Below are 26,422 nucleotides of genomic sequence, written 5' to 3'. Positions count from 1 at the left end.
TGGCACATGTGTAAATCTGCTTAGAGCAGACCGTTCTCTCAAACCAGGTGATCGTGCAAGGAGGAAACTAGCGAGGGAGGCCGCCAAGACACGTATGACTACTCTGAAGGAGTTAAATGCTTCAGCAGCTGAGATGGGAGGGATTCTGCATACAACTGTTGCAGGGGTTCTTTATCAGTCAAAGCTTTATGGCAGAAATAGAGTTTACTCAGGGCATGTGAGAGAAGGTCAACAGTTCATTAGTCTTTAGTCGTGACACCAAAATGGGTCTTTTTGGCCATCAGACTAGGTGCTATGTTTGGCAGACACCAACCACTGCACATCAGCACAAACCATCCCCACTGTGAAGCATGGTGGTGGCAGCACCATGCTGTGGGGATGCTTCTCAACAGCAGGTCCTAGACGACTTGTGAAAATGGAGGGTAAAATGAGTGCGGCATGATCTATAGAAATCCTGGAGGACTATTTGACTTGGTCTGCAAGAGAACTACGATGATTTATTTTCCAACAAGACAATGACCCAAAGCATCAAACTACACAAACATGGTTTAAAAACAATTTGTGGCTGGACTAACTGACTCAAATGGGCATCTACAAAATAATTTGTAAATTACTTATGTTGGTTATTCAGATTGGTGGTATCTTCTTTTTCATGATTCATATTCTTCTCCAGGTCACTTCCTATTGACACATTTATTGATTGACCTGATTAAAAGATCGGCACCAGCCAGGATCATCATTGTGTCCTCCATGGCTCATGCCTGGGGCTCCCTCAATTTGGAAGACATCAACAGTGAGAAGAGCTATGACAAGGGCAAAGCCTATTCTCAGAGCAAACTAGCCAACGTCCTCTTCACCCGCTCACTGGCTAAACGACTAGAAGGTGTGTACTCAACCCTGATCTCTATGAATATTGCTTTTAAGGTTATCCTTCCTTTAATTTGATTTGAATATAAAGTTGAACTCCATTCGTCAGACAGTTGACAGTTAAGAGTTTCCCTCAGAGTTTCATACACAGAAATATTAATCAGGCATTCACTTCTCATGTTTAGGCACGGGTGTGACGGCATACTCTCTGCATCCTGGAGTTCTTCAGACTGATTTGTGGCATCATCTGAACGGTCCTTAGCAGTTCATCATGAAGATGGTGAGTCCGTTCACCAAAAACTCTGCCCAGGGAGCTCAGACAACCATTTACTGCGCTGTGGAGCCATCGCTGGAGAAAGAGAGCGGCGGATACTACAGGTACACCCTGCTGTAACACGGAGACATTGTTATATAGTAGTCAAACATCCCTTAAATTAGCTATTAAATTGTGTTTCAGATCAATTTAACATTTGCATTTTCGAGGATTATATTTCTCATGTGTCTTACAGCAACTGTGCTCCTGCCAACTGCTATGCTGCCGGCAAAGACGACGAGCTGGCGCAGAAATTGTGGGAGCTGAGCTGCCAAATGCTCTCCATCACATTGGAATGAGGAAACCTGGTCAGTTCAGTCAGTTGTCTAAGTCTGATCACACTAACACCGCCCGCCTGGAAATAGAATGTAAAATGGGCAATTGTCTTAATATAGCTCATCTCACAGTTATATATTTATAGCCTGTAAAGTTTCTTATCTAAATTTCCATTTTCTAAATCATGTCCTGTTCATTGTGATAACAGTGTTGTGTTTCTGAATATTTAATAAAAATAAAAAACTAAAACAGTAAGTCTGACTATTGTGTTTTCAAAAAAAATAGTGAAATGTAAATAAAAGCATAATGAAGGCTGTCCATGAAAATGACTTCACCTGGATTGGGATATACTGAATTTCGACTTGGCACTAAACTGGCACTAAACGAGCGAGAAATCAAGTCACTGATCCACACCACCAGGATCTACAGCAATGACATAGGGATGTTACTCGGATTGGACAAGTGTGGCTGGATGGTCTCAAAGAGACTCAAAGGAGAAGATAGAAGCCACAGATATCAAGACAAGAAAGCTCCTCACCATGCACGGAGGGTTTCACCCCAAATCCAGCCCCCTGAGACTGTACACTAAGAGGAAAGAGGGAGGCCGAGGACTCGTGAGCATGAAGGCCACTATCCAGGATGAAACATCAAAAATCCAAGAGTACATCAGAAAAATGGCCACAAAGGATGAACTGCTAAGTGAATGTCTCAGGCAACAGAAACCCGATAAGAGTGGAGAGGAAGAGGAGCAGAACACGGCATACATGGCATGTACCACCGCCAAATTGAAGAATTGGCTGATGTCGAGAAGACCTACCAATGGCTGGAAAAGGCTGGAAAAGGCAGTAAAATGGAGATTAACATTCTTGATATGGCCTCATACAGCCTTCTATAAAAGTTAAGCCTTATGTTGTCACAGAGGCGGTTTTCATTTCATAAATTTGAAATGAAAACCGTTCAAATGTGGTGTTTATTTGTTGCTGTGAGTCTTTATTTACAGTTTCAATGGCCAGGTGTGTTCGTAGAGCAGGTGTCCCATTAATGGCAGGGTTGGTGGTCTGATTCTCAGCCCTACGTGCTGAAGTGTCCTTGGGCAAGACACTGAACCCGACATTGGGTAGACGAGCACCTTGCATGGCAGTTCTGATACCATCTGTGTGTGTGAACTGATAAGAAAGAAACACTGTAAAGAGCAACGAGTACCACTAAGGTAAAAATGCACTATAGCAGTTCAGACCATTTACCGTGATGTGTTGAAAAGATAAATTTGTATTCATTGTTGTGTATGATATTTTATTTGTAAAGAATCGAGTCTACTGGATATTGTAAAGACATCTGAAGATGATGATTGATTTTTCAGTTGATTTGTCCAGGGTCTAATCTACTAAATACAGGCCACATCCACTTGTAGGCATTACATAAGTAATAAGTTCATTCATCTTCTGTAACCGCTTATTCCTGTTGTTAGAGAATAATTTCACTTCCCTATAAATAGTTTGTGTAGTAAATAGTCAATCCATCTGTGTCATTGTGTAGTTAATGTTAGATTACTGCTGGGGTCAGTTATCTGCCCTATTTTCTCTCTGAGGAACATGCCAAGGCCATGGTCCCTCTTTGGCGTCTTCAATCTCACTCTCTGGCTGTCTACAGACACAGCTGTAGAGTTAGATGATAACGCCCTCCGTCACTGGATGACACTTTGTATTTGTGAATACTTATCTTCATGTTTATGTACTATAGCCAATGGGATGTTAACACATCTCCCCTTTGCTGCCTCTGCCCACCTTTCTAGTATAAGAATCTGAGCTTTACTGTTTGACCCTTAGAATTGAGGTGGACTCATGCACTTATGCTGAAGGAGTTTATTTAGGCTCGATCGAGGAGAACAGAAGATTCCTCATCACAACATAAGACATACAGGACTCTGGTACTTCTTCTTCTTCATCGGCATCACCACAAATTCCTCCCTAACACCTGTGAAGGATTGCGGGGTCTGCTGGAGCCTATCCCAGCTGTCATCGCGTGAAAGGCGGGGTAAGTAATAAGTTGTGAGGCTTAATTTAAAACAGCCGATTGTTAGTTATAAATTAAGTTTCTATGAAACCAGTGACCCCATTGTATAATGTAACGTTTTACTCCTTAAACTTGGTCTAATCATTTGCAATGTGCCATAAATGTGCGCACTGGAGTCATTCATCTCCATGGCCTCGGAAACAATCAGTCATCAATGTTTTATGAAGAAGCTGGCTATAAGAATCAACCTGTAGGCCTGGCAGTGATACCATCACAGAGGGAAGGAGCGGGTGGCATGGATGTAAGGATGCCCTGGTGCATGCAGTGGCGGCGCCAGGGAGGAGCTAGGTGGTGCTGTAGCTCCCCCTATAATAGCTATAGCACCCGCGCAGCAACCCCAAGAAATGTCTGTGATTTTTTTATATTTATATTTTAATTGTCCGATTTGAATAGTCTTTTTCACGTGGTTTAAAAATGTGAATTAAATAATAATAATAAATATTTATATTTATTTTGGTCTAAAACAAGAGGCCCAAACAGGTGATCTTCTTTGGCCAATGGGCGCAGCGCGCTGGGAACCTTTCCATTGAGGATGCTAACGTTACGGTTTGTGCTGCAGGTGATAGCAATTATTCATCATTAGACTAGTGTTGGTGACTGTGTGAGTTCATGATCGGAGCATTTTATGCCGAAGCGTGCACAGTGTCTGTTGCCTTCTGTTTGCTGCTCAGTTGTATTCAGGACTGGACTGTGACAGAATTGTGTGAAATATTATTTTCAGAGGTTTACATTGGCAGGCTTATGTATGTTGTATCTATAGCCCTTGTGTTTAGGGTTGCCAACCGTCCCTTGAAAAACAGAATCGTCCCGTATTTAGGCTACTCATCCCGTATTGAGCTGAAACAGGACGCACTTTGTCCCGTACTACCGTGAGAAGTAAAAATAGTGTGTAAAATGTCAATGGAATGAATGAATAACAGGGCGCTTTATATGAACATTTACGGTAAACCTATTCCCAGGCTGTCTCCAGCTCTGTGACCAATGAGTTGACAGCGGTAATCCCGCTCATCTCATTGGTCGAGGTACTGTTGCTTGAGAAGAAGATACCGAAAGACAACAAAGCAACAACTTTTCCTCACACTTTCTGTTTACACTTTTCTTATCGCACTATTACAAGAGGAATGTTCTGCTTTCTGTTGTTTTATATAAATTTATACAGTTTTAAGTTAAGCAGGACAGGTTTCTGTTTAAGAAAGATATTTATTTTATTTTATTTTAAAAATAAATAGTTGAATAACAATTTGTTTTCCATGTGTTCATATCACTCAAAAATATGCATCTAATTCTATTCAGGTTTGAGTCAAATAGTTAAAATATAATTTCACACACACAAATGGCCTAAAAATTTTCACCACACCAGCATGGGTGAAGGCAACTGGGTCGGCCGGCCCTGACAATGAGGTGTCCCTTATTTATTTTTCAGGGAGTTGGCAAACCTACTTGTGTTGAATACTTTGTGGAATGAGTATAGTTAATTCGGGCGTGTACGTGTGTATATATACCAAGGGTGGTCCGACGCGACCTCCATAATGAAAAGCACCAAAATTTAAAGCACCTTCTCTTAAGTGTTGAGCACCCCCATAGCACCTGCAACAGAAAATCTCTGGAGCCGCCACTGGGTGCATGACTAATTAAACAGTTTAGAATTAAGTTTGTAAGATGTTGGCTGGAAATTAAGTGTCATGCTGAAGTGACGGTTCTCTGAAGACTTGTGATTTTTCTTTCTCAGTGATGTTCTGTCAGGATGGAAGAAGCTGAAGATAGCGTTGCTGTGGTGGGAATTGGATGCAATTTTCCAGGAGGTCAGCATGATTTAAGAACTTAGTTTCTCTTTTGATTTGCTGTTCATGTTTTTAGTATTTCACTGACTAATATGCCCTAATGCAAGCTGCATTGACAAAAATGTCTCAGTATACTGTAGTTAGAGAATTCACAAAGACAATTTACACAATAGATCATACCGATTTAAATGTGTTCAACAAGCATCAGGATTAGTACAATTTAAATCTTGCCAAATCTAAAATGTATAAACAAGAAATCTTTTTGTTTGTTTAACTCTTGTAATGTGTTAGAAATGTGTTAATCCAGCCCAAAATCATCAAAGAACACTGTTTGTCAACCAGTTTTGTTTTCCACCTCATATCTAACTTGTTTTGCATTCATATCCATGTAAGCATTGTATTAAATGTTATTTTTTTGGCCAAATAGACCTTTTATCTCAGAATACACCACTCGTTTTCATTTGAAAAAAATATTTAAATTCACTTTTTATCTTTGTTATAGTGAAGACAATGGATAATTATTATGTCTGACTATCATAGATTAATATTAGAACATACCACCAAAAATAAATTACATGTTTTTGTTTTTTTACTTAATATTATTAACCATAGTGACATCTGTTGTGTTACGGGTCAAAATTGACCCGTACATATTTATGCTTGGATAGAGGTAAAAAACAAAAAAAAAAAGTTTTTCACAAAACCAAACTTTATTTTGCTCAAAACTGCAAATGCAAATATAGGCCCTCCGTTGTACATGTATGGCAAGTTTGTCATTTACACTGGGACCAGTTTGTCGTTTCCAATCCAGCTGTTGCACAACACCCTTCTAACCTTCAATGTTTGTCATCTCAAGCAAGATGTTCTGGTAGGGTGGTGTGTGGTGGGGAGAGTGTAAATTGAGTCAAATTTGATCCACACAGCAACCCAAAACTTTTTAAATGATGCATGGATGCGTGCAACTACCAATATTCTTGGCGGGTCATTTTTGACCCGTAACACCACAGATGTCACTTTTTAGAATTTACTAAAATGGTGAAAAACTATTTTGTTGTGTTAAGATAGATGCTCCTGAGGATATCATGAAACCTTGTTCCAATAGAATCAAGGAAACTGTACTTTTTACATATTTTAAATGGTAAACGGGTCAAATTTGACCCTAACACAATATAAGCGTTAAATTAATCTACCGTGGTCAAATATTCAGCTTTTCTGTCCCATAAAACAATCAATTCTTTGGACCTTTAAAGTATTATAAATGCATTGTCATATCAACAGGTGAAGGCCTGGACAATTTCTGGAAGGTCCTGGTGGAGGGGAGAAACTGTTCTGTGCCGATTCCTAAAGAGAGATTTGACCTAGCCAGCTGGTATGATCCCGATGACAGCAAAGCCGGGAAATCCCGCACAGCCAAGGCTGCGCTCATTGATGGGTATGGTCTTTAAATCTTATCATATGGCCTATTTAGATAAGCATCCTTATGTGTATACATGTACATAGATACAGTCTAATAGAGTATTTTTTTCCTCTCCTCATAATTGCATGGTGTTTGTTTCTTACATATACGCTGCCCTCTACGCTGGGTTATAAAGCCATCTGAAAACTTTTTTGGACATGTTCAAAAAAAAGTTTCTAGTGTGTCCCCTGCTGTCCAAATGATGTATTAGTACTGACCTTTTCTTAAGTTATGTGATTGTGATAGTATAACTTGCTAATGATGTGACTGATCTAATACATGCCTTGAAAATGAAATTCTGACCATGAAATGCTACAATGCTGCCATATTCCACAGAGTGTCTTTAAACCAAACATATGATGGTGTAAAAAATGAGACAAAAAAAAATAGTAAATGATTTTAGATTACTGGAAATAAAGAGGGAGTTTCTTCACATTATGAAAGAAACTGAGTCATGGATTTGGAGTTTCCGCTAGGAAGCGAAGAGAACGCTAGGAAGAACAACAGACAACATGACGGAGAACAAAGGGAAAGGCAGGGCAATATATATATACACACACACACACACAAGTGCGCAGAGGGGTAATGAGACACAAGTGAAATGAGGGCAGAGCACACAAAGAGAAACCAATAATTCAATCAAAAGGGGAATTCTACCAGCTAATGACCACATGACCTTCTTCCATTGCTCCAGAGTCCAATCTTTATGCTCCCTGGCAATTGAAGCCTTTTTTTCCGGTTAGCCTCACTGATTAGTGGTTTTCTTGAGGCTACACAGCTGTTCAGTCCCAATCCCTTGAGTTCCCTTCACATTTTACATGTGGAAATGTTCTTACTTTCACTATTAAACATAGCCCTGAGTTCTTCTGTTGTTTTTCTTTGATTAGATTTCACCAAACCTTTAAGTGATCGCCGATCTTGATCAATCAGTATTTTTTTCCGACCACATTTCTTCCTGGAAGATGATGGTTCCCCGCTATCCTTCCAGTTTTTAATAATGCGTTGGACAGTTCTTAACCCAGTTTTAGTAGTTTCTACAATCTGCTTAGATGTTTTCTCTTCTTTTTTTTTTTTTACACTTTTTTATTTTATACGAAATGTCAAACATACATACACATAACATATACTTTAGGAACACACATTGGGAGATGTTATTGCAGTTTCAGTTCTAACATATCATGCCCTCACATCCTATCTTTAAATATTCCTTCCTCCTTAAAAGGAGGTAACATGAGCAACATATATCAATGAGTACATGCATTTACTGCCAATTATACTGCAGTAAGTGTAAAAATACCCCTAAAGTGGAAAGAAAAAAAGAAGAGAAAAAAAAAAGAGGTGACTAAAGTTCTGACATTGTCTGTATTACTGGTAACCATCTTTGTTTAAACCTGTCTGATTTGAGCTGTGACCTCGCTGTGATTTTCTCCATGATGAACACATTTTTTACTCTTTTTCTCCATTCCGTTATATTGGGGGGCTGTGGCTTCAACCAAAAAGCTGTAATTGTTTTCTTCGCTATTAAAAGCAGAATTCTCAGTAAGGAAGTCAAGTTCCCATCTATGACATTATCTGGAACTATACCCAATATGTACAATGCTAGATCCAGAGTAAAACCAATACCCAAAACATGTTTTATTTCTTTTGAATATTCTTCCAAAAAATCTGAAATCTTTGGGCAATCCCAAAATATACAGTCAGGTCCATAAATATTGGTACATGGACACAATTCTAATCTTTTTGGCTCTATACACCACCACAATGGATTTGAAATGAAACAAACAAGATGTGCTTTAACTGCAGACTTTCATATGTGCCTCCCACTTTTTAAGGGACCAAAAGTAATGGGACAAATTAACAATCATAAATCAAACTTTCACTTTTTAATACTTGGTTGCAAATCCTTTGCAGTCAGTTACAGCCTGAAGTCTGGAACGCATAGACATTACCAGATGCTGGGTTTCATCCCTGGTGATACTCTGCCAGGCCTCTACTGCAACTGTCTTCAGTTCCTGCTTGTTCTTGGGGCATTTTCCCTTCAGTTTTGTCTTCAGCAAGTGAAATGCATGTTCAATCGGATTCAGGTCAGGTGATTGACTTGGCCATTGCATAACATTCCACTTCTTTGCCTTATTATTATTATTATTATTATTATATTCAATTTTTTTTAGGTATGTATGCGTGTAGTATATGTGTATATATAGATACATAGATATATCTCTTCCTTATATTTTTACATTTCATATTTGTACATTTTGTGTTTAATTTGCTGCACCGTAGGCCTTTGAGGAAAGTAATTTCAATCCTGTTATGTGTTGCACATGTCAGAATTGACTTTGGTTGCTTTTGCAGTATGCTTCGGGTCATTGTCCATCTGCACTGTGAAGTGCCGTCCAATGAGTTCTGAAGCATTTGGCTGAATATGAGCAGATAATATTGCCCGAAACACTTCAGAATTCATCCTGCTGCTTTTGTCAGCAGTCACATCATCAATAAATACAAGGGAACCAGTTCCATTGGCAGCCATACATGCCCACTCCATGACACTACCACCACCATACTTCACCGATGAGGTGGTATGCTTTGGATCATGAGCAGTTCCTTTCCTTCTCCATACTCTTCTCTTCCCACCACTCTAGTACAAGGTGATCTTTGTCTCATCTGTCCATAGGATGTTGTTCCAGAACTGTGAAAACTTTTTTAGATGTTGTTTGGCAAACTCTAATCTGGCCTTCCTGTTTTTGAGGCTCACCAATGGTTTACATCTTGTGGTGAACCCTCTGTATTCACTCTGGCGAGTTCTTCTCTTGATTGTTGACTTTGACACACATACACCTACCTCCTGGAGAGTGTTCTTGATCTGGCCAACTGTTGTGAAGGGTGTTTTCTTCACCAGGGAAAGAATTCTTCAGTCATCCACCACAGTTGTTTTCTGTGGTCTTCCGGGTCTTTTGGTGTTGCTGAGCTCACCGGTGCATTATTTCGTTTTAAGAATGTTCCAAACAGTTGATTTGGCCACACCTATGACAAACCCATCAGAGAGATGTTTTTGCTATCTCTCTGATGGGTTTGTTTTGATTTTTCAGCCTAATGATGGCTTGCTTCACTGATAGTGACAGCTCTTTGGATCTCATATTGAGAGTTGACAGCAACAGATTCCAAATGCAAATAGCACACTTGAAATGAACTCTAGACCTTTGATCTGCTCCTTGTAAATGGGATAATGAGGGAATAACACACATCTGGCCATGGAACAGCTGAGCAGCCAATGTCCCATTACTGTTGGTCCCTTAAAAAGTGAGAGGCACATATACAAACTGTTGTAATTCCTACACTGTTCACCTGATTTGGATGTAAATAGTTAAAGCACATCCTGTTCGTTTCATTTCAAATCCATTGTGGTGGTGTATAGAGCCAAAAAGATTAGAATTGTGTTGATGTCCCAATATTTATGGACCTGACTGTATGAGTAAAGTCCCACACCAACCCACAACTCCACAAATCAGACTCCCTCCATGTTGGGCTACTTCTGTCCTGCTTTGAATGTGTCTTCCCATTGTTAATCTGTTATTATAATATTTGCTTCCAGTTCCCATTTTTCCTTGACATCCAAATTGTTGTTGTTAGATTCCTGTTGTAGTACCTTATACAATTTTGATATAATCCCTTTCTTTGTCTCTTCCTCTGTATATGCTATTAATAATTCTTCTAGTTTCAATGGGGTTTTACAAATATTCTCCCACTCCTTATGTGTCTGTCGTAGTAGTTGTAGGAACTTGTAAAAATCATTGGCTGGTAAATTAAATTCTTGTGCTAACTGTTGGAATGACTTCAAGGTTTGTCCCCTGAACATTTGTGCAATATATTTTAACCCCTGGTGTGTCCATCTATTATATCCTGCATCCATCATAGATGGCAAAAAATGAGGGTTTGTCAAAATTCTGGTGGCTCTACATATGGAGTTTGACAGTTTTAATTTCTTACGTACCATTAACCATACTCTCATTGTCCCCCTGATCCAAACATTGCCCACCTTCAACCTCTTTAGTGTTATGTCGCTCAAAAATGGAAGTGACTCTATAGGTACATTTTTGCAAGAATTGTGTTCCATTCCCACCCACAATGCCTCTGTATCTTTTGTAATCCACATAATTATAGCCCTGAGTTGAGCAGCCCAGTAGTAGTTTTTTAAATTAGGTAAGTTCAATCCTCCCTTCTCTTTTGAGAAAAAGTGTCCTATATTTAATTCTAGCCTTCTTATTTTTCCAAATAAATTTGGATATAATCTTGTCTAACATTTTAAAGATAGAATTAGAGACCACAGTAGGCAATGACTGGAACAAAAACAACAACCTTGGTAAACATTCATTCTTACAGTTTCTATCCACCCTATCAAAGTCAAAGGTAAAATCTCCCACCTAGCCAATTTTTTTTTTAATTTCCGTTATCAATTTCCCATAGTTCCCATAGTAGTCCATTTGAACTTGAATTTGCCTTTTAAATCTGCTGGACATTGACCCGAGATCATCATTATTCACCAGGGCTATTAACGAGGTTCATGGTTCACTTACATAAGTTAATATATCATCTGCAAATAATGATATTTTGTGTTCTATCCCTCCTTGATCTCTCATTCCCTTTATATCTTTATTTTGTCTTATTGACTCAGCCAGTGGTTCAATACTTGCAGCAAATAACAAAGGCCTCAGACAGTCTCCTTGTCTGACTCCTCTTTTAAGTGAGAAAAATTCTGAGCAACACCCATTGACTCAAATCTGTGATTTGGGGTTTTTGTATACCATATTTATCCAATCTATGAATGTTGTACGAAACCCGAAATTCGCCAATGTTTTTTGAAAGCCTTTATTGTCATTATACACGGTACAATGAGATTTAAAGAGCATCTCCTTAAAGTGCACACAGCAAAAACATACAATAAAAACATATAAATACGCAGTAAAAAAAAAAGACACAAACAGACAGACAGAATTCAGTGCAATAGTGTCAGTGCAAAAAGTTCCTGTGCAATTTACATTAATGCATGTTTGCATTTAGTATGGTGACAGCTTTGGGGAAGAAGCTATCCCTGAGTCTGTTTGTCTTGGCCCGTATGGACCTGAAGCGCCTGCCAGAGGGCAACGGGGTAAAAAGGTGAAAACCGGGGTGGGTGGTGTCCTTTAAAATGTTTCTGGCCCTGCTGAGAGAGCGGGAGTTATAGATGGTTGACAGGGAAGCCAGAGGGCAGCCGATGATCTTTTGTGCAGTGTTTGCCACCCTCTGCAGTCTCTTCCTGTCGGCCTCTGTGCAGCTGGAGTGCCACACTGTTATAGCATAGGTCAGTATGCTCTCGATGGTGGAACGGTAGAAGGTCACTAGCAGCTGGGTGTTTAGCTGCTCCTTCCTGAGCACCCTCAGGAAGTGTAGCCGCTGCTGGGCCTTCTTGACCAGCGCTGTGGTGTTGACCGACCAAGAGAGGTCTGCAGAGAGGTGGACGCCAAGGTATTTGAATGACTCAACTTGCTCCACACATTTGCCATTGATGTACAGGGGGGCAGGGTTGGCTCTGTTCCGCCTGAAGTCCAGGATGAGTTCCTTGGTCTTGGTGATGTTTAGTGCCAAGTTGTTTGATGCACACCACTCCCCAAGTCGCAGGACTTCATCTCTGTAGGCCGCCTCATTTCCCTCTGTGATCAGCCCCACCACCGTTGTGTCATCAGCAAATTTGACAATGATGTTCTCTGGGTGGGCGGGACTGCAGTCGGATGTGTAGAGGGAGTAGAGTAGTGGGCTCAGCACGCAGCCCTGGGGAGAGCCAGTGCTGAGAGTGCGGGAGGAAGAGAGGTGAGGACCCAGTTTCACCTGCTGGGGCCGGTTGACCAAAAAGTCTTTTATCCAGGAGCAGGTGGATGGTGGGAGCCCCAGGTTGGCTAACTTGGGGATCAGAATGTCCGGTATTATTGTGTTAAAGGCTGAGCTGAAGTCAATGAAGAGCATCCTGACGTAGCTCCCCTGTTGCTCCAGGTGACACAGAGCTGAGTGGAGAGCGATGGCTATGGCGTCTTCAGTGGATCTGTTAGTCCGGTATGCAAACTGGTGTGGGTCCAGGGTGGGGGGGAGACAGGCTCTGATGTGTCTCAGGACCAGTTTCTCAAAGCACTTGGTGATAACTGGGGTCAGTGCTATGGGGCGGAAGTCGTTGAGGCTGGTTGTGGGTGACTTTTTAGGGATCGGGATGATTGTGGCGGATTTCAAGCAGGATGGGATGACGGCTTGTTCCAGAGACAGGTTGAAAATGTCAGTGAAGACCTGTGATAGCTGACTGGCACATGCCTTAAGCACCTTCCCAGGTACTCCATCTGGACCTGCAGCCTTCCTGGGGTTCACTGCACAGAGCACTCGTCTCACATCCTGTACCTCAAGAGAGAGTGGGGGGGGGGGGGGGGGTGCTGAGGGCTGGTGGGGGTTGTAGTGGACGTTGGAGTGGCGTGGCTGAGTGCTGTGTTCGGGACTCAAAGCGAGCAAAGAAGCTGTTCAGCTCCTCTGCCAGCCCCACATCTGAAACCCCGGGTGTTACAGCACAGCCTCTGAAGTTGGTGATGGTCTGTATGCCCTGCCACACCTGCCTGGGGTTGTTGAGATGTTCCTCTATACTCCTCTTGTATTCTGCCTTAGCAGTCCTGATGCCTCTCCTCAGGTCGGCACGAGCAGCGCTGTACAGGGCCCTGTCACCTGACCTGAAGGCTGAGTCACGGGCCCGGAGGAGCGTGAGGACCTGGTTTGTCATCCAAGGTTTTTGATTTTGGAACACCAAGATGTTTTTTTCCACAGTGACATTCCCAATACAGAACTTGATGTAGGACAGTACTGTCTCTGTGAATGTTGCCAGGTCTTCATGGTAGAATGCATCCCATACTGTGTGTTCGAAGCAGTCCTGCAGTCGGGGGAGGGCGTCCTCGGGCCAGGTGGTGATGGTCCTCCTTACGGGCTTTTTGATTCGACTGAGGGGGGTGTATGCTGGGGTGAGGAGCAGGGAGAGGTGGTCTGACCGACCCAGGTGGGAGAGGGGTATGGCTCTGTATGCATGCTTGATGTTGGAATAAACATGATCCAAAGTATTTTTCCCCCTTGTTGGGCATTTTACATGTTGGTGGAATTTTGGTAGTACAGTCTTTAGCTTTGCTTTATTAAAGTCCCCTGCAATAATGTGAACGCCATTTGGGTGGGCGCGTTGGTGGTTATTGATGGCATTTAGCAGCAGAGAAAGAGCCGTGTTTACATTAGCGTCCGGTGGTATATAGACTGCAGTGATGACAACAGCAGTTAGCTCTCTAGGCAGAAAGAAGGGTCTACATCTCACCGACACGAACTCCAGGTCGGGAGAACAGTGTCTGTTCAAAATAGTGCTGTTGTTACACCAACCTTCATGCACGTAGATGCAGAGCCCCCCTCCTCTGTTCTTCCCGGAGTCGCTGTTCCTGTCCCATCTGTGTAGCGTGCGGCCTGCTAGCTGCACCGTGGCGTCGGGGATTTGTGTGTGTAGCCATGTCTCCGTGATGATAAGTACACAGCAGTCACGAATATAGCGATTTCCAGCCAGCTGGTACTCCAAATCATCCGTTTTGTGTACCATGGATCTGCCGTTGGTGAGGTAGAGGCTCGGCAGCGGCGGTTTGAGTGGCCGTGTCCTTAGCCTAGTCAGTAGCCCAGCCCTGCAGCCTCGCTTTTGTTTCCTCTTGCGCCGCCATCTGTATCGCCTGCCAGACCCGATAACAATCCACGGAGATCCCGCTGATCTCGCTATCTCGTCCGGAATGTTGTGAGAGTAGTGGAAGCCGCTGGAGATGGTCATCTTCATTCGGAAACCAATGTCCAGTAGGTCCACACGATTATATTGTTCAGTAGTGTGGGTAGACGAACGTACAACACACGATAAACACAACAAAACGCACAAAAAGGGAGAGCTCTGAGCCGCTGCACTGAAGCGCGCCGCCATCTTGCGCCCAGTGTTTGGTAAAGGAAGCTCCATTTTACCCTGTCAAATGTTTTTGTGCATTTAAGCTGAGCAACATGGCATGCTGGGATTTGTTTTTGGCAGATGAGATAAGATTTAATGTCCTCCTGATATTGTTAGCACCTTGTCTTCCATGAATAAAGCCTGTCTGATCTGGTTTGATTAATTTAGTTATATGCTTCCGCATTCTCCATGCCATTATATCTTTATAAAATCCCCCCCGGAACCCATCTGTACCAGGGGATTTTTTTTTTTTTAAGATTTTTTATAGTATCTGATATTTCCTGTACTGTAATTGGCTGTATCATTTCAGATGCTTCTTCTGACGATAGTGATGGTAGATTTAATTTTTTAAGAAACACTTGAGTCTTATTTTTTGTGGAGTTTAGCTCAAAGTCGTTATATAAGCCTTTATAATATTCTGCTTCCACTATCTCTGTTGGCTTTACCACAAGTTGTTTGGAAATGGGATGTTTTACTTTTGAAATGATCCTATTTGTTTGAGCCTTTCTCAGTTGGAATGCTAGAAGGCGACTTGCTCTATTCCCCATCTCATAATATCTTTGATTTGTAAAGCGTAGAGCTCTTTCTGCCTTACATGTTAGTAATTTGTCTAATTGGTGTCTATTTTCTTTCAGTTCTTGGAGTATGGAGTTATTTGGTGTCCTTTTATTTTCTAATTCTAGATCTCTGATTTTGCTCTCTAGCGCCCTCTGTTGTTTTAGACGATCCTTTTTTATCCTCGAGGTTATTTCTATGATTTTCCCCCTAATCACTGCTTTCCCCAGATCCCAGAGAGTTGCTAGTACCTCGCCATTATCATTTATTTCCAAATATTCCTTTATATTTTCTTTTATTTCCTTTACTACCTTCTCATCTGATAGGACTGACACATTTAGTCTCCAATATTTAAAAAAAGATTCTTCATCCATTGTTACAGTTAGAGTAATGGGAGCATGATCACTTATAGTTATTGTCTCTATACCACAATTCACAACTTTGTGTATATGTTGCTGTGATACACACACACAAAAAAAAAAACTATAACTACCATGTGGGTTTGAATAAAATGTAAAATACTTCTCTAGGATTATTGTTTCTCCATGGATCAATAAGACCTAACTCTTTAATAACATCATTCAATACTCTGGATTTTCTTGATATTCTTGGATCTGCAGTGATGAGTGAATAAAGTCTGTTACAAACCATATCATATCGTTTTTCTCAGAGCCCTCCGGAATGCCATGTATCCGTATGTTATTGCGTCTCGATCTTGATTCCAAGTCCTCACATTTTGCGGCCAACTTTGCCTCCTGATGAAGGAGGAAGGCGGCCATTCTTTCTAGCCGTGCCGTATTGTCCTCCGTGTCTCCCAGCCTCTCCTCAACATGTTCCACCTGTTGCTTTAACGAGGTTGTTCTTTCCACAAGTTCCTTCATGTTAGTCTCTAGCCTACCCTTAGCAAAAAGTAGTATACTTGAAGTTCATTTTATTAAGTATACTTGAGTATAAGTATAAGTATAGTAAGTATACTACAGACCATGTACTTGTAGTGTACTAGAAAGTATACTAATTTAATACTTCTTCCGGCTAAATTGGAACGTTTGAAGTATTCTTTAAGTATACTTTTATAAACTAAAATGTGGACTAGAAGTATATACCTAGTACTCTAGTAGTATATAGATGAGTGTACTTGTTGTATACTTAGAGTATACTTTTATAAACTTAAACGTGGACTAGAAGTATATAACTAGTACACTAGTAGTATATTGAAGAGTTTAGTTGTGGTATACTTAATGTATACTTTTATAAATTAAATGTGGACTAGAAGTATATACCTAGTACACTAGTAGTATATAGATGAGTGTACTTGTTGTATACTTGAAAGTATACTTTTATAAACTTAAAAATGTTCCAATTTAGTCCAAAGAAGTATTAAATTAGTATACTTTCTAGTACACTACAAGTACATGGTCTGTAGCATACTTGCTATACGTATACTTATACTCAAGTATACTTAATAAAATGAACTTCAAGTAAACTAAGTATGAACTTAGAATTACTGAAACAGAAAAACACAATTTTTTGCTATTTTACTAGTTTACTTGTCGTTATACTACAAGTATACTTGTAAGTTTGCTTAGCATATCACTTGTAGCATACTATTTATATACTTTAAATATACTTCTTAAAGTATTCTTAGAGTTAACTCTAAGTGTGTACACCAGACTGCAATGTATTTACAAAATCACAAGACAGAATGTTGAGAACAAGTTTGATATATTTATAGAACATTTTATAACATACCATACAGTGTATTTACAAATATCTGCTTAAATCATTAAATATGTGCATTTCAAAAACAAAGAGCTTCTAAGAAATCAAGTCCTTCTTTGCTGAAAAATGAAAAAGTTCACATTTACATGTAAAAATGTAAACAAAACAGTGTCTCCAACTGAGAACTGAGTCTTTCCTTGTCAAAAGAAAAAGGTAAAAGAAAAGTGCACGTCTTTGGAACCAAAAATAATAAATACCTTGACAGAAACAAAAACGTTACTTTTATGACTTCTTTTCAGCTGCTTGCTTGGCATAGCTTATATTGTTGCATTTCTTTCTTCTGATATTCTGTCTCACATCTTGCATGGTGGTGTCAGGGAACTTGGCCTGGGCATGGACTGTGAGGGGAAAAACACAAAACATTACTTCAGTGTTATTTTTATTCACCATCCACAATTAACACAATTGTTAAAGAGGCATGAAGGATGGTTTATCAGATACATTTCTGAACTTAAATGCAATCAGGAAAAAAATCTTACAGAGGGAATGCACATCACACCTGAATCAGCTTGACTGAATATGACAGAGTGGTAACTCTGTAGTTCCCGATGTGGTGACGGTACATCCAGTATTTGTTTGTTCTTTTTTGTTAAGCCTCCCTTTTCTTTTCATCCCTCCTTGTTTACTTTCTTTATCAAATATTAATGAGTTTAGTTGGATTTCTGCTCCAAAAGTAGTCTTGAAGAGCTATTTTTAATTGGTCTTTTCACAAGCTTGTTTTCCTGCTGCCTCCTACCACATGGAGCCACCTGAAGTCCACTATGTTGTCTCTGCTTGATGCATGCCAATGATTTGACCCTTCTCAAACAGACTAACATCTTTTCCACAACCACAGGATGTGTCTTTAGACATGGTTGTTTAAGAAATGAGAAGCTACTCAACGCATCAGTTGTAACTTGCTGCCAGCTGAAACATAATCGCCGATGCAGTAATTATCCAATAGGAGGCTTGTATCTATTTGCTTAGTTAAATCCAGGCGTTGGCTTTTTTTTGGCCAGGCAGTGTATCTCATTTCCTTATGATTTTGTATGTTGGCAGGTTCAACGAATTTGACCACAAGTTTTTTGGCATCAGTGACAGCGAGGTGGAACTAATGGATCCTCAACAGAAACAGCTCCTTCAGTGTGTCTATAGGGCTTTGGAGAACGCTGGAATTCCTATGGAAAAAGCCAGTGGCACCAGGACGGGAGTGTTCTTTGGTACTGAATGTTTCTGGTTACTGTGTTTTAATCAAATTGTACTGGGTTGAATGTAACAGGCAGTAATTTAATTTTGGGTCAACCTGCCACTGTCATTTAATCAAAGTTTTACAACAGAATAAGTTACACAGATTGATATCAGGAAATAGTTTTTATTTTTTTATTTTTCGATTGTAGGCATAATGAACAGAGACTATGAAACAAATGCGGCCCGGGTTCACCCAAGTGTGATCAACCACTGGACTGGCACAGGGCTCGCCATGAGTATTGCGGCAAACAGAGTTTCCTACATCTTCAACTTCACTGGAGCATCGCTGTCTATAGACTGTGCCTGTTCATCTTCCCTTGTCGCTCTTCATCTTGCCTGTCAATCCATTAAACAAGGTCTGTGCAGTATGTACCACTGCAGTGGAAAGCTGTCTCCCAGCTAAAGTTAAAATATTATTGGATGAAATCATAAACTATGCTTTATCTTATCAGGAGATAGTGACATGGCCATTTGTGGAGGAGTCAGCTGCATCATTGAGCCAAGACTCTTTGTTGCACTCAGCAAGGCTAAGATGATCTCACCTGAAGGGACAAGCAAACCGTTCTCCAGCGCAGCAGATGGCTACGGTAGAGGAGAAGGATGTGGAGTAGTTCTCTTGAAGCCACTGAAAAAGGTCAGAATAAGCAGAGGGTAATAAGAGTGGTGTATTGTTTTAATCAATACCCAACAATCTTTTTGATGTTGTTACTTTATAGGCTCTTCAAGATCAGGACCACATCTGGGGTATCATCAGCAAAACTGCAGTCAACCAGGATGGACACTCAGTCTCTCCAATCACCAAACCCTCTATGACACAACAAGAGGAGCTGTTGCGCAGACTCTACTCAGAGTCCGATCTTGCAGATGTCCAGTACATTGAGGCGCATGGGACTGGAACCCCTGTTGGAGACCCAACAGAGGCAGGAAGCATCTCGAATGTCATTGCTAAAGCCAAACCTCCTGGTTCAAAGACACTGTGCATTGGCTCGGTGAAGAGCAACATTGGACACACAGAATCTGCCGCCGGAGTGGCCGGACTCATTAAGGTACTCCTGATGATGAAGCACGAGAGTTTTGTCCCCTCACTTTTCTACTCTGATCAGACTTCCAGTGTAGATACCAAGGCCCTGAACATTACAATTCCAAAGGAAACAGAAAAGTGGGAAACCTGTGGTCCAAGACTTGCAGGAGTGAACAACTTTGGGTTTGGGGGAACAAACGCACATGCCATTGTCAAACAGCATGTACAGTCTTGTGCTGATAAAAAAAGTGATGAGAAGCAAGTGAAATATTTCGTCATGTCAGCAAAGTCGCCTAAATCTCTTACTATGATGATGGAAGACACCATTAAACAGCTAGGGGTAGATGAAAAAGTTGATCTAGGTTCTCTCTTATACACATCAGCATGTAGAAGAAGCCACCAAAAACATAAATTCAGAAAAGCCATTGTGGTGTCATCTGTGGTCGACCTTAAAGAAAAACTAAGTGCCGCTGTGGGCAAAAATATCAGCCCAGCCTACTCAGATCCAAGGTTAGTGTTTGTCTTCTGTGGAAATGGCGTCGCTTACCACGGCATGTGCAAGCAGCTTCTAAAACATCAGCCCGTGTTCAGAGAAAAGATCCAAGAGATTGCAAAGCTTTTCCTAAATCTGAGTACTCTGAACATCCTGGATCCACTTGAAAGTGAGACTGAGACTGGTGACTTTAACAGCCCAGATGTTATCCAACCAGTCCTCTTTGCTATTCAGGTTGGGATTACAGCCGTACTCAGGCACTGGGGTGTCAAGCCTGATGCAATTCTTGGACACTCTGTTGGAGAAGTTGCAGCCGCCCACTGTTCCGGTCTCTTGTCTCTTGAGGATGCAGTGAAAGTCATATATTATCGCAGCACTCTCCAGTGCAAAGTCACAGGGGGGAAGATGCTTGTGATCAGCAACATGGCTGTATCGGAGGTAACACCTCTGCTCCCTCGTTACTCTGGCAGAGTTTGCCTTGCTGCTTTTAACAGCCCACAGTCCTGCACCCTCTCAGGGGATGCAGATGCAATTGAGTGCCTCCATACAGAGCTAAGTAACTCAGCTAACAGTCACAATCTATTCCTCCGAATGCTGGAGGTCCCTGCTGCTTATCACAGCCACATGATAGACCCAATCCTGTCTGAAATTGAGGAGACAATTGGCTCCTTACCAGCAAATAATCTGGACACCAAGTTGTTCTCAACAGTGACAGGCAAAGAAGTCCAGCAGGGAGATTTCTGCACAGGCAAATACTGGGCTAGAAATATTCGTGAGCCAGTTGCTTTTGAGCAGGCAGTGACGGCGGCATCCAAAGGGAAAAAGAACACAGTCTTTGTAGAGATTGGGCCAAGGAGGGCACTACAGAGAAACATCATGGAATCTTTGGGAAATGACACAGCAGTTCTTGCCTCAGTGCAGCCAGAGAAAGATCATGAATCAGTCATGGGTGTTGTTTCCAATCTGTTTGAACTGGGCGTTCAGGTAGATTGGAACACTTTTTATAGAGGGTACGAGACAATCCCTCTGCCTTTCCCAAAATACCAGTTTGATTGCTCAGACAGAGATGTTATTATTGGAGCAGCACAGAAAGACACAGCCAGCAATCATCCTGTGGTGTGTCAGACAGGCAGTGACAGCAACATCTTCAGGTGTGATCTGATGTCGGACTCTTCTTTCTTCTTGAAAGAGCACAAGCACAATGGCATACCCATCATCCCTGGTGCTTTCTACGCTGAGTTGGGCTTGGCTGCATTCATGGCCAGCGCTAAACCCAAAGTGCCTCTCAGCTCACTACAGCTCAGTGTCAGTTTTCACGGCCCATTTGTTTTGAGCCAGAATTCGCCTGAAATGAAGGTGCAACTACAACAAACAGGGAATGAAACTAGTTTCACAGTATTTTCCCCATCAGCAATGTATGCATCAGGCACTGTGGTTTCAAAGGGCGAGAGGCTGATTGAGGAGCAGTGCATTTCTCTTAGCTCCATCTACAAACGATGCACATCTGTGGTGAGCTTTCAGGAGTTCTATGGGTACCTCTCTCAGGGAGGCTTTCAGTATGGAGACGTCTTTCAGAATAAGGGGGATGTGCACTATGGGGAAGATCTGAAGGAGGCTTTTTCAGCTGTCTCAGTTCCAGCAGAACTTAGGCCTCATTTGCATGACTACTACATTCATCCTGTAGTGTTGGATTATTTGTTGCAGCTTCTCCCAGTTACGGTGGAGCACATCTTTGCTGGTAGGCCAGGATTTCCTGCCAAAATAGGAAGCCTGACAGTGTTTGAGCCCTTGCAAAGCGAGATGATTGTCTATTTGAGAGCAACCGATGTGGGTGTTGATCAATTCGAGGTTTGTGGCTGCTTTGCGGATAAGGAAGGCAGAGTGTTGGTTGAGGTTAAGCACATGATAATGAAGTACCTCGGCAGTCACTCTCGTGTGGTTGAGGAGTACTTCTATCATAACGCCTTCAGTGTCATCCCCGAAGATATCATTCCTGCTCCTCCACCAAAGGCTTTGGTCTTCTGTGACCACATAGGGATCTCTAAAGGTCTGCAGCAACATTTGAACCCGGAATCTAGATATGTTTCCTACGGTCATGCAAAAGATATCTTGAGTCATGGGTTTCCTTCTTTCTTGGCAAATCTCAATATCGCAGACATCGAGAAAAACTTTGATGAGGTCTTATTTTTGTGGGGCAAAGAAGATCTCACATCGGAGACAGCTGATGTTATCTTGCAGCATTTGGTGAGCTGCTGTGAGATTTTTCGCCAAATAGTCCTCGAGCTGAAGCGAATTCACTTCCCAAACTCAATAAGAGCTGTAACCTACTGCTCATCTGACATCACAGTTGACCATGTAAGTGCTGGTTTCGCTCTTGCGGGTATGACGAGATCGTTTGCTGCTGAGATACCAGATCTTTCTTTTCAGCTGATTGATATAAGCACTGTCTGTGCTAAGGACATTGCAGCTCTGCATGAGGTTCTTAGATCATATCCTTGCAGCAAATACCCAGAATTGGTGGTAAAGGACGGGCTGGTTCTGAAACCTTCCATTGTCCGAACTCAACCGGAAACCCCTGACAGTCCAGAGACCAGTTTTAACTCTACTGTGTCTAAACCTTGCATATTTCAGACAGCTGATCCACATAAGATGATTCACCTCAGTGCCACTGACTGTGCAGATGAGGCCGAGCCACTTAGTCACACGTCAGTAGAAATACAACCTAGCAAGATATGTGTTCATTCATCTGATTACTTCCCTGTCAGTGATTCACACCTGAAATTTGGCCAGACGTTGTACTGGAACAAATACTCATCTCAGAAACACAAACTTATCGCTCTTGATTTCAGCGGTACTATAACAGCAGTGGGAAAAGGTGTAAGGAAACTGAGAGCGGGAGACCACGTGGTTTCCTGCTATCCTGTGGTGGCATCTAGTAAAGTCAGAGTTCCAGAGGATGTGTGCTACAGCACCAAAAAGTTCTCATTCCTCCGAGGAGCACCTTGTGTTTCCTACTTTGTGCTAGCATGGGAGATCCTACATAGAGCCTTGCCCAGAGCCAAACATAATTTAGGGATCATATCCTCTGTGCCTGATTCTGCTCTGGTGAAAGTCTTAGTTTTCACCTCTCAACAATCAGGTTGGAATGTGACTGTTGACACACAGTGCAATGGCTGTTTTGTGAATGCCAATCAAAAGCAGGCACTTGTCATCCTACCTCCATTTGATGAATCTCTGACTGATAAAGTTCGCAGCTTTCCAGGCGTCCAACATGTTGTAATCGTATGTGAGTCACAGAAGCATGTTTTGCTCGCTCAGGAAATGTTCCAAAGTGTAAAGGAGAGTGTTCACGTACAGACAATTTACATGCCTGTCATTTTGCAAAGGGGGTATCTGAACGTGCACAGGCCTCACATTTATCCCTGGCTGAAATCCCTGAAATCCCTGAAGTTTTCTCTCAACAACTTCACCTTCCAGAGTGTGACATCTGAATGCAAGCCACAGTCATACTTCAACTCAAAGAAACTGGCTGTAGTGGCTCTGGACAAAGATGTTAGCAGTACCCTGTCTGTCATTCCACTACTGCCAGGAAAAAAACTACTTTTCCGAAAAAGAGCAGTGTACATAGTGGCAGGTGGTCTTTCTGGTCTGGGCTTTGAAACCGTGAAGTTCATCTCACAAAGGGGCGGGGAGTATATTGTCATCCTCTCCAGAAGCAAGCCCAAACCAGATGTGAAGCAGGAAATACACAATGTGGAGAAACAGTGGGGAAACAGCATCACCACCATGGAGTGTGACATATCTGTCTCTGAGCATGTGCACAAGGTTATCAGTGTCATTGGTCAAAAATTCCCCACTTGTCCAATCAGAGGAGTGTTTCACAGTGCGGTTGTCTTGCGTGACGGGCTGATTGAGACCCTCAACAAATCTCTGTATGAGGAGGTTTTCAGACCCAAAGTCAACGGTGCTCTGAATTTGCACCATGCAACACAAAACTGTCAGTTAGATTACTTTGTGTGCTACTCCTCCATCTCAGGTTTCCTGGGAAACGCATCACAAACAAACTACGCAGCTGCCAATACATTCCTTGACATGTTCTGTCAGTACAGACGCAAACTCGGGCTGTCCGGACAGTCTATCATCTGGGGAGCTCTGAACCTCGGCCTACTGTTGAACAAAGAACATTTCCAGCGCTTTCTGGAGGCAAAGGGGATGATGGTGTTAGATGTGGCTGAGATCCATAAAAGCTTGGAGCAATGCCTTGTGCTCAACCGACCTCAACAAGCTGTGTGCAGGATCCACTTTAGAAACATGAGGTACAACGTCCTCTCACAAAATGTATCATTGACCATGCGCCTGTCTGCACTGGTCGCGGAGGCCTTCCAAAAATCCAATGAGGCAGAGTCTGAAACTACACCAACGGACTCTGTGTCCCCAAAAGATTATGTCTTCTCTCTCCTTAGTAAGACCATTGGCATGGACCAGAGTGAGTTGAAAGAAGAGTCGCTGCTTTCAACACTAGGCATCGACTCCATGCAGGCCATGACTCTGCAGAATCTGATCTTTCAGGAGAGAGGCATGAATGTGCCTTTGGTGAAATTGCTCAATCCCAATGCCTCACTGTCAACTGTGATAGAGATACTGAATGAAGGAGCTAAAGGTGAAAATGTAAATGTCAGTGAAAACAAAGAGTCTCTTCCAAGTGAAGATGGAGACGATGTTTCTACAAGACTGTAAACTCTCCAAAAAAATACAAAAATATGTAAATGTCATATATGTGTGAAGCGAATCAGTCATCAGAACACCATACTACTGGACATACTGAACATTTTGTCATTTCATTTAACATAAAATCTTTGTTGAATTTTTGTTTTGTTTATACGGTACTTTAAATACTTTTTTTGTGTGTATATTTTGGCTTTGGTTGTTCAATTTTGCATTATTCATTCATTTTCTATACCCGGTTATTCCTGTTAAGGGTCGCGGGGGTCTGCTGGAGCCTATCCCAGCTGTCATCAGGCGAGAGGCAGGGGTACACCCTGGACAGGTCGCCAGTCCATCACAGGGCTCATTTTGCATTATATTTTTTAAAAAACATTTTTTACACAGCTTTTTTTGGAGTTTTCTGTTGGTTTTACTCTCTCTGCTTATCAAAATGTTAATAATGAAAACATGAAAACAGTCTTTACAGTTGCCCACATAACAGTTTAAAATATTTTATGTAAAACTTTTTTTTGTATTCTTTTATTACATTAACGCCTCTCTCTGTAATTTTTGAAGTCTGCCGAAGGGGTTCTGTCCTTGTAATACTAAAGTCAGCTCTCTTTTATCTACCTGATTTACACAGGTCATGGTCAGCTCTTATTACTCATTTATCTTTTATCAACTTCATGATGACAGTGACAATTGCATCAAACGCAATATTGTGCCATGTACCACTTCCGCAATACGATTGTTGAGCTTAATTTGTCACATCGCACATTGTTCTCTCTCAGGATATTTACATCACAAAGGCTTACGTGTCATAAATGAAATGAGAGCAGGTAGTGATCTGTTATGCGATATACCATTGTTTTAGTTCTAAAGCTACATTATATTTCATTTCAAGAAATGTCTCTGAAAATGCAAATATTTGGTTCTGCAAATTTTTTTTTGACATCGTTCCAAATTTTCCTGATGTGATTAGTTTACATGTATTACACATTTCTGTATCATGGAGTGTTCACTGCCTAAAATCAATCAACATAATTAAATATCCATTAAATGCCAAGACATTTTATTTCATTTACAGATACACACTAACACCATTGACTGTGTATCTTTGGGTTGTGAAGAATGTTATGTGGAGAAACCCATACAAATGTGCATAAAATGGAATGATTATTATTTTTGTTTTTGGTAAAGAGGTACAAGATACAAGCTGTATCAGGTTTAGGCAACTCAAACAATTAAGTAAGAAATGATGGTTGCTTTGGTCTTTTCTGTTTTGGCTGATTATTATTTCTGATTTTAGGGAAACATGACTTCTTCAGATAAAAAAAATAAAGAAATCACAGATCATTAAACCTGAACATAGTTGGGCTGGTCATTTTTCTTCATTTTGGGAGTATCTTAACTTTCTTGGGTGGATGTGGCAGTCATGGCGATTAGGTCAATGATCAGTTTGGAGTCTGATTTTTATTTTAGTGCTGTGAATCTGGGAAATGTGCCAAGGACTGGACAGGTATTTATTACGAATATTATTGGCAAGTAATAAAAATCAGGAAATAGGTGAGTAAAGAGCTTTCAGTCATTTTTTTTGTAATGTATAGAAATAATTCAGAATATCTATATCATGGAACAACTGAACACCGAAAAGGTGAAAAACATTGGAAATTTTTTAAATTTATGTTAATTTAGTTTGGAGTACGTTTGTTCTACCATTTTCTTTGCTGTTACTAACAAAATGGAATTTAGTTTATGAATAAGTGGAAAACCCATCTTCCATGTTACCATTTTGGCTCTGTGTCCGTCAAAGTCATGTATCATTAGCCATGGCTATAAAGGACCTGAGAAAATAGCAGGGAT

General features: G+C 41.3%; 1 protein-coding gene and 1 pseudogene across 2 annotated transcripts; both read left to right on the top strand.

Moving 5' to 3' along the window:
* The first annotated feature begins 415 nt into the window (after positions 1 to 415).
* Positions 416 to 1,567, top strand: LOC311503765 (retinol dehydrogenase 12-like; annotated as a pseudogene). Its single transcript has 4 exons — positions 416 to 422; positions 632 to 883; positions 1,053 to 1,245; positions 1,377 to 1,567. The product of its transcript is annotated as a retinol dehydrogenase 12-like (transcript).
* A 3,270-nt stretch (positions 1,568 to 4,837) lies between these two features.
* LOC311503176 (phenolphthiocerol/phthiocerol polyketide synthase subunit C-like) lies at positions 4,838 to 24,629 on the top strand. The gene is made up of 6 exons (XM_084565734.1): positions 4,838 to 5,331; positions 6,589 to 6,742; positions 18,153 to 18,313; positions 18,491 to 18,697; positions 18,794 to 18,975; positions 19,058 to 24,629. Exons 1-6 carry the CDS (start codon positions 5,274 to 5,276, stop codon positions 24,590 to 24,592), a joined length of 6,297 nt encoding a protein of 2,098 aa, XP_084421860.1. The 5' UTR covers positions 4,838 to 5,273; the 3' UTR covers positions 24,593 to 24,629.
* The last annotated feature ends 1,793 nt before the right edge of the window (positions 24,630 to 26,422 follow it).

Source organism: Chelon labrosus (genome assembly GCF_963514085.1).
Source record: "Chelon labrosus genome assembly, chromosome: 18".
Classification (NCBI taxonomy): Eukaryota; Metazoa; Chordata; class Actinopteri; order Mugiliformes; family Mugilidae; genus Chelon; species Chelon labrosus.
This window is presented reverse-complemented; position numbering and strand designations above follow the sequence as displayed.